The 13,458-nt window shown below is 58.1% G+C and overlaps 1 protein-coding gene across 1 annotated transcript; it reads right to left on the bottom strand.

Annotated features, from left to right (window-relative positions):
* Nucleotides 1-287: 287 nt before the first annotated feature.
* SLC27A4 (solute carrier family 27 member 4) lies at nucleotides 288-13,303 on the bottom strand. Its single transcript, XM_047070229.1, has 13 exons — nucleotides 13,177-13,303; nucleotides 11,689-11,855; nucleotides 9,707-10,101; nucleotides 8,136-8,294; nucleotides 6,970-7,039; nucleotides 6,779-6,870; nucleotides 5,861-5,970; nucleotides 5,441-5,650; nucleotides 5,077-5,203; nucleotides 4,292-4,429; nucleotides 3,949-4,113; nucleotides 3,709-3,855; nucleotides 288-1,164 (listed from the first exon to the last, which is right to left on the bottom strand). Exons 2-13 carry the CDS (start codon nucleotides 11,847-11,849, stop codon nucleotides 1,007-1,009), a joined length of 1,932 nt encoding a protein of 643 aa, XP_046926185.1. The 5' UTR covers nucleotides 11,850-11,855; nucleotides 13,177-13,303; the 3' UTR covers nucleotides 288-1,006.
* Between the last annotated feature and the right edge of the window lie 155 nt (nucleotides 13,304-13,458).

The raw sequence follows: 13,458 nt of genomic DNA, 5'->3' as shown, positions 1-13,458 counted from the left end.
CAAAGGCTCTGAACAGCCCTTTCCTCAAAATGGGTCCCTTTGTTCTCTGAAATCCTCCCGATTACTCCCCTTTCACAGAAGAGGAGACTGAGTCACTTGCCCTAGGCCACGAACTCAAAAGTGACACGGCTGGTTTGGACTTTCAAGCTCACACTATTAAATGCCTTGCCAACTCACTGAAGGCATCTTAACCACTATATCCCTAAGTCGGAGTGAGTGAGTGGGCCGGAGGGGCAGGAGGTGGGGCCTGAGCAGGTAGGGTGAGCTCAGGTGGTACGCACACAGGCTAGGGGGAGTCAAGGCAGTTTATTGGCCCCTGAGTGACCCCCTCTACCCCTGCTCCTCTCATAACCGGCCCAGGACTGAGATGGAGAAAGTGACACAGACAGACCTACAAAGAGAAAGGTCCCACCTGAGGGGCAGCCAGGCAGCCACCGAGGAGAAGGATGGTGGCGGGGCGGGGCGGGGGGCTCAGTCCAGACTGCCCGCTGCAGGTCAGGGTGGTCCTCCTACCCTCCCTGAGGCGCAGGCAGTGCTGAGCGACACTGGAACAGCTCCAGGGCTAGGATCCTCTTCGGCCACCTGATCAACAGCCACTGCAGCCCCTGCCCACTCTGCTGGCTTCCTGAGTCTGGGGGCTTCTGCCCTGGTCCCATTTACAAGCTCCCTGCTTTTGGGGGAGTGCTTGGCGACCCTCCACCTGGCCCTGCCCTGACCCAAGACGTCCTCCTGAGGCACCCAGTCCATCTTAGCCTGGGGCCTAGAGGCCCCACCTGGCCTCGAAGACGTAATGCGGACATGAGGCTTTCACAGAAAGCCCTCTTGGGGGGCAGGGGGAGGTGGCAGTGAGTCACTTGGCAGTTTTGATGGGGAGGGGGTCAGCACCTCGGGGCGGAGGTGCTGGGCCCTGCTTGCTTTGGTCTGGCATCGCCCATGACCCCTCTGGGGTGGGAGCTGGGGCTCTGGATCCTGCACCCACTGGCCCTTAGAGGGACTCAGGGGCAAATCACAGCTTCTCCTCGCCTGCCTGGATGCGGGCGTAGGCCTCTTGATCCAGCGGGATGTAGCGGCCCTTCCGGGTATCCAAGTAGAACAGTGGGTCTCTCACAACTGATGGGTCAAAGCCTTCCTTCCGCAGCTCTGTCTTCTGTAGCTTGAAGGTCCCTGAGGGAGCAATGGGGATGGATCAGAGGGTGCAGGGCAGGGGCCTGGGCCTCAGGAAGCTGCCCACCAAAGCTGAAGAGGGACAGAGAAGGAAGGCTGGAGAGAACACGGGAAAGCGGCCTAGAGCACGGTAGGGCCAAGCCCTTTACAGTTTGCAAAGGAGGCTCCAGTTAATTACATTATATCCTGCTTTTCAGAGCAGCCCTGGTGAAGGCGTGGGGGGGCTGCATTACCCGTCTTCTTTTTGCAAATGGGGAAACTGACAACCAAAGAAGGGAAACTATCCATCTAAGGCCACACACACTGAGTGACAGCAGAGTGAGGACCAGAACTCAGATCTGGGCTTTGAGCACCTCCCAGGGAAGGGCATGATCTAATTTAATCTGCACATCAACCCCAGAGGCAGGTGCTCAACACTCTTCTATGGATTCTACAATGCATGTCATTTTCAGCTTTTAACATATCTGAAGTCGTTTCAACAGGCAGCAATGTTTTCTCAGCACTCGTAATGTAAATTCCCCATCTCTCCTCAGGGGCATCACCCCTACAGGGCAGGAGAGACTGGCGCAGTAAGACACGCCCCCGGGGCCAACATCACACAGCTCATCAACGCCGGAACTGGGATTTGAATCCAGGTATGTATGACAAATTGCCCGATTCCTTCCCTCCCTGGATGCGTACTCCACCACCTTGTGGCTTGGCCATGTCTCCCAGCAAGAGCTGGAGTCTTTTTCCATCCCCCACCTGAACCCAAACTGGCCTTGTGACTTGCTTTGACCAACAGAACATTCGAGTGCTGGGTCTAGGCCTCGAGGGGCTTTGCAGCTTCTACTCCCTCCCTCCTGGCAGTGCCTGACACTGGTGTGGTCTCTGAAGGCTGGGAAGCCACGCAGAACAGAGGGGAAACATCCCAGGAAAGCCCCCTGGGCTGGCACTATCCAGTAGGAGAGCCACTGGCCATACGAGACCACACACATTTAATTAAAATTAAGCAAAATGTCAAATTCAGTTCCTCAGTCATACCGGTTCCATTTAAAAAAGCGCTCAGTAGCTACGCAGGGCTAGTGGCTGCCGTGCCGGTCAGCGCACATACAGAACATCATCATCCTCACACACAGGTCTGTTGGCCAGCGCTGCAGAACCAACTGGCCGGGAGCCAGACGGGTGGGTAAGGACATCATCCTGGCCCCTCCAGCCCCAGCTGAGTCACAAGCGATGGCAGCTCTTCCACTCCAGGGGGGGCCAGCAGAAGAACCGCTCAGCTGAACTTGACCCCAAATTGCTGACCCACCACTGAGAGCAAAAACATGACTGTTTTATGCCCTAAAGTAAGTTCTGGGGTGTTTGTGCTGTAGCAAACCCTCTGAAACCTGAGAGCTGACAGCTTCCCTGCCTCTCCTGCACAGAGAAGTCAGCTGTCACCCAAAACTCAGGAGCTCTCAGGCTCAGTCATGCACTGTTTCAGGTGCTCCTAGGGGCCTACTACCTGGCAGGGGCCACCTTGGTCAGGGCAGGCCTTCCAGCAGGGCAGGGCTTGACACGATGAGCATATGGGAGGTGGCCTGAGGCTGAGCAGGGGGAGAGTCCGGACAGGACAACAAGCACTAAGGCAAGCTGGGGGCAGGACTGGGCAGGACCCCCAGACTTCCTGCCCATCAGGGGACCCGTCAGTGGTCCAACAGACAGAGGCTGGCACTGCCCTGATATGTGACCGTGGACCCACCACTCACCTCTCGCCTGGACAACAGCAAGAGCCCCTCACTCGTCTCCCCACTCCCCTGGAGCTGTCTGCAGCCCTCTCCTGCACTCCACATGGCATCCAGAGGACTGTGTGGAACATGCACCTGACATAGGTCACTGCTCTACTCAAACACTTCTGTGGCTCCCTACTGCCTGGACATAGTCCCGGCCCCTCCCCAGCCCACAGAGTCTTCTGGTCTCCACTGACCTCTCTGCCCCACCTGACATCACTGCCTGCCCCCACCCCCCCTCCCTTGGCTCCAGCTTTGGGGGCCTCCTTTCCTTCCTCTCTTGGCCAAGTGCCGTCCTGTCTCAGGACCTGCCTGGAATGCCTCCCACCCCACAAACCCCGCCCTTTCATTCAGGTCTCAGCTCAAACATCACTTCCTCAGGGGGGCCTCCCAGGCACCCCACCCCCATTCATTTGCTTTTCTGTCAGTTTGATCTGTATTCTATCCTTTACATTTGGAATTCCGTGTCCTCTGCTGCCTCCCCTACCGCTGAACAGGCTTCAAGAAGGCAAAGGTCCCATCAGAATTTGTTACCTATATCCCCAAAGGCCTAGCACAGAGCCTGGCAGGCACATAGTAGGTACTCAGTAAACATTCATCCCACTAACGGACGTATGAACCTTCTCTCTCTGAAGGCTCAGTCCATTCACTTGTACACAGGGAGGTCTGCTTACCAACGACACAGCAATGCTGTGGGTAAAGGTCAAATGACAGCCGCCTGGGTCTCTCCAAAAGGAACCAAGAAGGGGCACAGGCCTGGGGCCTGTAAGCAGGAGCAGGGGAGGGGACATACCCGTTTTGTGCAGCTCAGGCAGGAAGCGCAGGAAGATGGGGCGGGCATACAGGGGCAGCTCCTTCTCCAGCAGCTGTGCAAAATGCTCCAGGTCACAGCTGCCAGCAGGGTTGGCCACCGCAGCCATTCCAGCCCGGCCCTCGGTTCCTGGAGGCAGCAGCACGGACCGTGAGGAGCTGGCCGTGCCCCCTGGGGGTGCCTCCCACCCACACCTGGCAGCTCCCACCAGCCAACAGATACCTGGCACCCCGACACCATACACTGCCACGTCGGCCATGTCCAGCAGGCGGCTGAGTGTGCCCTCCACCTCGGTGGTGGACACATTCTCGCCTTTCCAGCGGAACGTGTCTCCCGTGCGGTCTCGGAAGTACAGATAGCCCAGCTCGTCCATCACCAGCACGTCACCTAGGGGGGCGCTGTGTGAGGCAGGGCTGGGGCCGGCAGGCCTCACCGGACCCCGGGATCTGCTGGACAGGGACGGCTGGGACTGGCGCATCCTGGGGCAGGTGTTCTCTGCAGGTGGGCGAGGGCCCCTTCATTCCTCTCCACCCTGCCCACCCCAAAGGGGCTGGTGCCCACCCACCGGTGAGGTAGGCCTGGTCTCCCTTTTGGAAGACGTCCTTGGCAATCTTCTTATTGTTGGCACCCTGGTTGAGGTAGCCGTCAAAGCGCCGCAGGGGATCCTGCTGGATGATGCGGCCCACTAGCTGGCCTGGCTCACCTGGGTGCAGGGAAGGGTTAGGGTTAGGCCTCCTCCACCACCAGCCCCCCCCCCCCCCCCCCGCAATGTGCCCTGCATCTTGATTTGACTTCTGTTCACACTGCTTCCCACAGAAACGCTGCCCTGCTCCGGTGCGGGAGCCTGGAGGGCAGGGAGCTTCTCTGGGCGGGTCTGCGGCACATGGGCACTCAGTAATGTCTGAGTAACGCCTATGAGATGAAAAGATGAACGATACGAAAGGGTGGCCAGGCACTATGGGGACAGCCTGACCGGGGCCAGCACTCCTTGGGCCCCTGGCTCTGTTCAGAGAGCGGTCCGTTCTTTACCATACGTGACCCCCGGGGCAGCCGCAGGAGGCAGCGCCGCCATCAGCCTCACTGGCAGATGAGGGGACTTGGGCACAGAGCTAAGGGACTGAGCCAGGATCAATCCCAGCGTCCTCCACACGACAGTGAGTTAATTGACTGATGGGTAGAGGGGACAAGGAATGGAGGGACAGATGGATGAAGAAAGAGGACTCGTGGCTATAAGAGAAGAGCTGAGTGACAGCCACTGGTCAGAATAAGGGCTCCCTACTCACCCATCCCAGTCCCATCTCCCAGGCCAACCTCCCCTGCTCTGCCCACACTTCCAGCCCCGGGGCAGACCTGGCTGGCAGGGAAGGCAGAGGCCATTGGGCCCCCGGATCAGTTCCATGGTGTCCTCGTTGACTCGCACCAGCCGGATGGGGTACACAAAGGACAGGATGCGGCTGTTGAAGCCACATGCCCCCACCTGCAAAGGCCAAGACTTGGGACCTGGGCTCTCCCGCCACAGGCCTGAGACTAGGCAGTGTTGGGGGGCCTGGCCCTCACACTCCCATGACTGCCTTGCCCTAACCGGACAGCGGAGGCTCTGGTGCCCACCACCCTCTGTGCTGGACCCTGCCCGCCCTAACCAGACAGTGGAGGCTCTGGTGCCCACCACACTCCACGCTGGACCCTGCCCGCCCTCCACTGCCCCACTGCCCACCTGGCTGTCGAAGTTGCCCACACTGCAGTTACACTCGGTGGCCCCGTAGAACTCGGCCACCTGGGGGATGTGGAAGCGGCTAGAAAAGTCGGTCCAGATGGACTGGCGGAGGCCATTGCCGAGTGCCATGCGCACCTGGTGCTGGTGCTCCGCCTCCCGGGGCGGCTGGTTCAGGAGGTACCGACACAACTCGCCGATGTACTGCACAATCTGTGGGTGGACCTGGAGTGAGGCTGGCCCGTGGCTGCTCTCACTTCACCTCCCAATCCTGTAGGCCCCGGGCCTCAGCCTCCCCATCCGAACAATGGGAATGTTGCCCCCAGTGAACAACTGGCCTTAGCTGTAAGACTGACGTCCCCGAGTGGGGCTGCTCGGTCACAAGGGGACAGGGACGGCTCATCCCCTGCCCTCCTCACTCACTGTGCAGTTGTACTTAATACAATCGTCCCAGAACCGGGAGGCTGAGAACTTCTTCCGGATCACCACCGTCATGCCATGGAGCAGGCACTGCCCGATTCCCACAATGTTTCCTGAAGGCGAAGGGATGGGCCATGGAGGTCTGGGAGCCAGGAGACCCCTCCCTCCAGAGCCTCCTCTTGTCCAGCCCGTCTCCTCAAAGGCCCTTCCCCCAGTCCCTCTTTCCTGTCCTGTTCCTCCAGCACTAATCATACCTCTCCCCTAGTCTTCCATGGCTCCCCAGTACCTCCCCAGTGTGGGATCAAGTGCATACTCCTTAGACCGTTCCCTGGGGCCTCTGGAGCTGGCCCCAAGCTCCTGCTCCTGTACCTGTAATGCTGCCATTCATCCAGGGGGGAACAAGCTAGCCCACCTGGCTTCTGCACCTCACATCTGCCTGACTTGAATGCATCTCCTCCAGGAAGCTTTCCTGGCCATCAGTGGGCTCTTCTCTTGAGCTGAGCTCCTGCTCCCTGCCTGTCTCTGCACTCACCATGTCATTTCCTGAATTAAAGTCAGGTTGGGGTTCCATCCTTCATCCTGCCTTAAATACACATCTGACTCTAAGCACCTTGAGGGCAGGAACTATATTTATTCCATTTCTGTCTTCCCTAAAGCTCCTAAGACCAAGCAGCAAGGGTGTGCACACCCATGAAAATGAACAGACTAACCCAGGTGTCCTGTGTGTTGCGGACACACAAGCTGTGAGGTTCACGTTGCTGTCTTCATTCAGAGGTCCAGTCAATGGCTACCTCTGAATTTTAACCCAGATTTGACTCCAAAGCTCATGTGTTTCTACCACAAGATGCTGCCTGCTGAGGGGGTTGGGGGGGCTCCTGAGGCCTGGGGTGCCAGAGACTGAGAGGAAGGGCCCAGTACTACCTGCTGAGTGGTAGAGGGGCAGGCAGTCATAGACAATGTCGTCTGGCCGCATTCGGAATCCGTAGTACACCAGGGCAGCCATGCGGTAATACCTGGAGGGCACAGAGTGTTCGGTGGGCCCTGGAAAGGAGGAAGAGAGGCCCCTGGGTCCCACCACCCCCAGTCCTCCCCCCAGGAGCCTCGCCCCTTACCTGCTGTGCACCACAATGGCGGCTTTGGGCATCCCTGTGGTGCCTGATGTGTAGATGTAGAAGAGCTTATCTAAAGAAAACAGACACATAAATGGCTTTGAGAAGGGACAGCACAGGGCTGAGGAGGCATTATCTGCAGGAAGGACAGTGCCCAGGGAACTTCTGTACCACAGACCACTTCTCCATCCCACCCTGTAGCCCAGGTCAGGGGCTGTCACATTAGTTTCCCCACTGGGCTGGGGGTTCTAGGTCAGGAACGCTGTGGGACAGCTGCACGCTGTGTGTCAACCATCTCATGCCCTCTGGATGCCTGCTGATGCCAAGGGCTGGACACCATGAGGACACCAGGCTGACCCAGACAGACACCCTGTCTTCAAGTAGCTTACAAAAGCACCGGGAGACAAAATCCACGTATGACAGAGATGAAATGACTGCAATGACAATGACCGGTTACTGAGCACTTCTTGTCACACCCTAGTTTTCCACTGTTATCTTTTACAATCTTCAAAGCCACTCCATAAAATAGGTTCCATTACCACCCCTGATTTTATAGCTGTGGGAACCGAGGCTCAGAGGGCAGCTCAGGTGCTCCGGGGCACGAGGGAAGCAGAGGGGCTGCTGCATGTGCTCAGCACCAGCTCTCGCCCTCTGGGTGGCGCAGCAAGCTGGGGGTTCCATAGGGCAGGGTGGAGCAGAGGAGAGGCTACAGGGTCAGAGGCTGCCTGCAGGAGGGGATGGGCAGGCAGGACAGTCTAGGGCAGGGAGAGGATCGCAGGCTGACAGGGGCCAGCACCAAACAGGTGCTGGGTGAATATTTAGAGGGTCTTGCCCCCGGTCCAACCCCAGCCGAAATTCAGACCCAGCAGTTTCTTGGGCTCCACATGATCTTGCACATTTGGGCAGCGATGAAGGCTCGTTCAACAAGTCCAAGAATCAGGTTTTGTGAGCTCCCAAGTGCTTGGCACCGTGCCTGGCATCTTCAGCTCATTTAACCTTCAGAGTGACCCATAGTAACTGTGCCCATCTTCCCAGATGGAAAAAGGTAGGTGATATGACTCACTCCAGGTCACATGACAAGTCTGCAGGAGTATGCAGGCCTCCCGCCCTGAGGTCAGCGCTCTGTCCTGGGCCCCTCTGAGAACCCCTCTGTGGGGCAGGGGACTCACCTGTGAAGCCCTTGTCAGGGCTACTGGGCAGGTGCTTGGGGGCATCTTCCAGCAGGGGGTCCAGGTGCTCTGTGCCGACGGGCACCGTGCCGGGCTCCCAGGGGCCGGAGCAGAAGAGGCTGAGTGAAGGGTCCAGGCTGGCATGGATTTCAAAGATGGCTGTGGGGAAGACAGGGCTGATCAGGGGGCAGGCCAGGGACCCCATGTCCTCAGGACCTCTGCTTGTGTCAAGGCTGGCATGTCATCAGGGGAGACCGGCTGTGTGTGTGGAGCAAGATGGGTGAAGCACCAGCCTCGTTGTAAGAAAGATGCTGACAAGAGCAACAGCTCCCTTAGCTGCTACGGAGCTACACGGCGGGCTCCTTCCATGTGCTCTCCTGCTCACACAGCCCAGGTACCAACGGCAGCCCGTTGCATAGATGAGGAGACGAGGCTCCCAGGACGGCAGGGCCTGCTCACAGCTAGAATGACCAGCTGTACCGCACACCAAGGTCTGTGCCTTTACACACTGTGCCACGCTCGTGTATGGTTGGAAGGGAGGCATGGAGGGTCAGAGGGTGGGAACCTTCTCTCAGGCTCTCCTGTGCACTACCACGGTCCAGGTGCTCACCCGCACCAGGCACAGGCCAGTCCCGGCCCCCTCAGCCCCACTTCCTCGGCCTCCCTTTACATTTGTCCAACCCTCTCCCCTCTCCCTGCTGCATCGTTCCTCTCCCGTTCTGCATTTCAGTCACCTTCCCTGGCCGTCATCCCGCACCATAGCCATGCGGGACAGGGGACACTGGTCAAGCCCAAGATGAAATCCTGCCTCTGTGTGACCTTAGATGATCTCCTCACACCACTCGGAACCTCTGTCTCCTCATCTGTAAAGCCGAGACAGCCATCCCTACTTCACCAGGCTTTGTGAAGATTAGAGCTGCTTATTAAAATTTTTTTAACGTTTATTTATATTTGAGAGAGAGAAACAGAGCACCAGCAGGGAGGGGGAGAAAGGAAGGCACAGATTCTGAAGCAGGCTCCGGGATCTGAGCTGTCAGCACAGAGCCTGGCGCGGGGCTCGAACTCACGAACTGAGATCATGACCTCAGCTGAAGTTGGACGCTCAACCGACTAAGCCACCCAGGCACCCCTAGAGCTGCCTATTAAAGCACCAAGCTCAGTCTTGGTCAGTGCTCCACACCACGGCAAATAACATAAGCTCTGCCAGACAGCAGAAAAGAGATTGTTTCCATTTTATAGATGAAGCAAATGAGGCCTAATTACTCATAAGAATGGTTACCATTATAGCTGAGGGCTCACCTAGCATCAGCTACTTTGTTAGTGCTGCAGGCAAAGTATCTTCTTAAAAACAGTATGTGGTAGGTAGGACAGTGAGAAAACAGAGACACAGACATTTCCAGTCTCTTCCTCAGGATCTCCAGCTTACCAGTGGCAGAGGCCAGGCCATCGGACACCAAGGCTCATGCCCTTAACCTCTGAGCCACATAGCTTCCCTCAGGCCCAGAAGGGTGCTGTAGTCTGTGCAAGATGCTGTGGGACTCCCTGCCTGACCCCACACCCCAGGGGCTCACCTGGAGCCATCTCACTGCCAAAGATGAGGACCTTGGCCTGGGAAGTGGTCAGGCAGTGGCGCAGGGCGTCCCGCCGCAGGTTGGTGTTGATGAGTGCTGCCTCCACACCCAGCTTGGCCATGCCCAGCCATAGGCCCACGAACTCATTGCGGTTCTCCATGAAGAGGGCAGCCACGTCGCCCGAGGCCAGGCCCTGAGCCTGTAGGAAGTTGGCCACGCTGCTTGAGTAGTCATCCAGCTGGCGGAAGGTCCAATGTGTGTCTGTGCCCTCAAAGATCAAGGCTGTTTTGTCAGGGTGGCGCCGGACCGTGGAGGCAAACAAAATGGGCACTGTCCGCCGCTCCCGCAGGTACCGCCGGACCTTTGCCTTCACTTTCAGGAGCACTATGCCGCCGCTAGGTGGGAGCAAGCAAGGGAGCCGTGACTGCTGGGGTTGGGAGCAGGGTTCCCGACACCCTGGCCCAGGCTGCTGTTCCAAGGGCCTGAGGTTCCTGAGCCCGATCACTTGCAACGCTCCCGTTTCCCAGCACCTGTGTGCTGGGCACCATTACAGGCACCAGCCCACTGATGCCTCACAATAACACCAGGGACCCCGGGGGGTGACTCCCTCCTCAGTACGAGGGAGAAAGCGAGGCCCTGCAGCACCACGGCTCGCCCAGGCTGCGACAAGCTAAGATCACAATCTCAGTCCTCTCTGGCTCCAGAGTGTAACACCCAGGACCCTTGAAGCTCTTCTTGGAATCTAGTGTTCTGTCAGAGTCTTCCAAGATTCTGGGGCCCAAGTCGAAGTCCCAGCTCATCTGGGACCTCCCACAGCCCTGTACTGCAACCTCTCCAGACCACTCTCACAGTAAATAAAGGATAAGTTTGTGATTTGTTCGGTCTCCCTCCCTGTGAGCCCAGCAGGGGCTCCATCCTGCTTACCCCCTGAGACCCCCCCGGGTCTCACTCAGTACCGGGCACAGAGCTTCACTAGGTGATGCGGAATCACTTGGCAATATCCCCTTTTCCTGCCTGCCCCTGCCACCTCTGACCCCTGAACCCTCCTAGCTCCCTGACTTCTATGCCTATTCTGTTGTATAAGTACCACGTGCTAACCAATTGTGCCACTGGAGCTCCACTCTTCTATGCCTGCTCCCATCACCTGGAGGAGCCTTTTAACTATAGCTTTTTGTCCTCCAGGCCTCCCTGATTCCCCAAGGCTTACGCCTAAAGCCCTCTCTCCCTGCTCCATACTCTCACAGCTCTCTGCTACCGCCCCTCCTGCAGTGGCCGCTCGATACCTCCTTTTGCAGTCAATTCAGATCAGCGAGCTGCCTGTTCTGAGTGTGGGTCACTGTGCCGAGCACTGGGACACCACTGTGAGCAAGATGGCCAGGGTCTCTGCCCACACAACATTGTGAGTTTAGGGATTTACTGTATCACCTTCTCATCTCCCTGACCAGACTGAGCCGGGCCCAGGACTAGGTCTCCCTTGTTCCTCCCTGGGTCCCAGAGCCAGCCCGATGCCTCGCACAGAGCAGGTAGCAGCAGGTGTTTCTGGCACAGGATGGCCCTATAGACCCTACCTGACTTTCTTTGGGGAGCAGGTTCCTCCACGCATCTGTTTCAGGGCCCTGCTCTGACCTCTGTGCCCTCTTAGACTCATGCCAACCCAAGGACAGGGTCCTTCCCACAGGGTTCCTCTCCATCATCTCACTAACTAAAACATGTCCTCAGGACTCTTTGCAGATGTCTTCTCAACACACCTGGCATTCAGTGCATGTCCTGGGCCCCTAAGTCTGCCCTAGGCTAAACAGCATCAAGTTAGGGAGATGCCCTAGGAGAAGACTTTCATCTTGGAAGATGGAGATACCAGGTACTACTGCTGGGGGAAGGAGGTAGAGCAGAGGTTCCTCCTCTGGGGCCCAGGTGCCCTGGTCTGGTCTGGAGAAATCTGGGGAATTAGGGAGACCCCAAGATGGGCTGGACCAAATACTCACAAGACATCACGCCTTATGGTCTTGATGAAGATTCGGACAAAGCGCCAGCCTCCAGATCCCAGGTAGAGGAACAGCAGGGAGAACCCCACTTGAGTCCAAGGCAATTTCAGCACCAGCTTGGAGAACAGCAACACCCCCACCAGAGACGCCCCGAGCAGCATTGCGGCCTGTGGGCACAGAGCAGTCAGTGGAGCCAAATGTCTATGTCCCCTACCTCCTGGCCTAGGCAGCTACTATGATCCTAAGGCTCAACCTGTAGTGAGGTGAGGCTTAGCCATACTGAGTAGGCAGCTGAGGATGGGGTCCCTTTCCACAGCTGTCTTGAAACAGGCTAGAAGCACGGGACTAGAGATGAGTAATTCCATGGCTGAGACACAGAGGCTAGATTCTAGCCCCTTAGTCCTCCTACGACTCTTCCAGTGACCTTGGGTAAGTTCCTTTCCTACTTTAGGCCTTAGTCTCCCCCTCTGTGCTATGGTGTAAGTGAGAATTGCTCTTGGAAGCCCTTCCAGCCAAAACAGGACAGTCTACCCTCCTGACATCCAGGATCTTGAACCAAAATGTCTTGGAGGGGGTATTAACTTAAGCGTCTCTGGCTTGACTCCTCATCCAAATACTCAAGGATGGGTCTTTGGGTCTCTGGATGACCAGGCCAAGCCACAACACCCAAAGGGGCAAGCTCCCCGGAAAGGGGCCTGGCGGAGTCTCTGCCCACAAACTCGCAGGGTGCCATGTTTCTGCTGGCCCACAGAGGGCGACAGAGCAAACGGGTTAGAGCCTGGAGGTGCCTGAGAGATGACCGCCTAGAGGGGAAAGGTGATTGAGGGAGCACAAGAGGTCACTGAAGGCACCCCCTTACAAACACACTCAGCAAGCCATTTACATGCATCTTTAGGGATTGGGCTATAGGGGAAGGGGAACAGCTGACTGGACTGAGATTAGGAGTCTTGGGCTCTTCTCCTGGAGCCTTAGGGACTTGCTCAAGAGGAAGCAGATGGGACTCCGTTTTCTTGCAGGGTTCTCCGATTCGTGGGTGGGGGCTGAAGGTCACGGCTGTGATGTAGCCTGAGAGTCTCCAAGCCAGTATGAGGACACGGTCTGGACCACAGGGAGCCCTTACATGCCATCTCCCCCTTCTCCACGGGAAAATCAAAAGCCGGGAGGGAGACCAAACCAGCACTCCTAAATCCAATGCCAAGGTCTCTAAGGTCCTCAGACCTCCCAGAACCGGCCAGGGCAGAGAACAGGAACCCATCCTGGATGGCTGGGGGATGGGACGAGAAGGGAAAGGGATGCCGAGATACCTCGCGCCCCCGTCCCTGGTCACTGCGAACCGCCCTCGCCCCTAAGGAGCCAGGGCAGCAGAGCGCCCGGCAAGGAGACACAACAGCAGGGCGCGTCCCTCATCCCAGCCGGCCGCGCCACCTCCCCAAGACTCAGCCGGGCACATTCCCTTCCCGGGGACCCACTGGCCTGGCTTTTGCTCACCCAGCGTCGGCCCCGCCGCGCGGTGCCCCGTCCAGATGCGGCCTGGCTGCGGCAGCGGAGTGGGGAACGCTGGGGGCATCAGCCGCCCCTGGGGCGCGCAGAGCCGAGTCTCAGCAGAGCTTTGCCGGCTCTGCGCCCTGCATGGCCCGGCCGCCCGGCCAGCCCCGCCTGCCGCCCGGCCCCGCCCGCCCGCGGCGCTCCTCCCCCGCCCGCCTCCTGCAACCCCAAACCGGCTGCGCCGGCTCGCAGCACCGCCTCCCGCGCCTTCCCCACGGCCGCAGA

This window comes from Lynx rufus, unplaced genomic scaffold (genome assembly GCF_022079265.1).
Source record: "Lynx rufus isolate CCGP_SWC_20201006 ecotype Redwood Valley unplaced genomic scaffold, mLynRuf1.p SCAF_10, whole genome shotgun sequence".
NCBI lineage: Eukaryota > Metazoa > Chordata > Mammalia > Carnivora > Felidae > Lynx > Lynx rufus.
This window is presented reverse-complemented; position numbering and strand designations above follow the sequence as displayed.

What these genes read in the sequence shown, in the direction of transcription:
- SLC27A4 (XM_047070229.1), bottom strand. Translation starts at nt 11,849, where the DNA reads ATGCTGCTCGGGGCGTCTCTGGTGGGGGTGTTGCTGTTCTCCAAGCTG. An exon ending in TGGCAGTGAGATGGCTCCAG is followed by an intron (nt 8,295 to 9,706) that starts GTGAGCCCCTGG and finishes TCTTCCCCACAG; the next exon opens with CCATCTTTGAAATCCATGCC. An exon ending in TGGGCAACTTCGACAGCCAG is followed by an intron (nt 5,204 to 5,440) that starts GTGGGCAGTGGG and finishes TGGCCTTTGCAG; the next exon opens with GTGGGGGCATGTGGCTTCAA.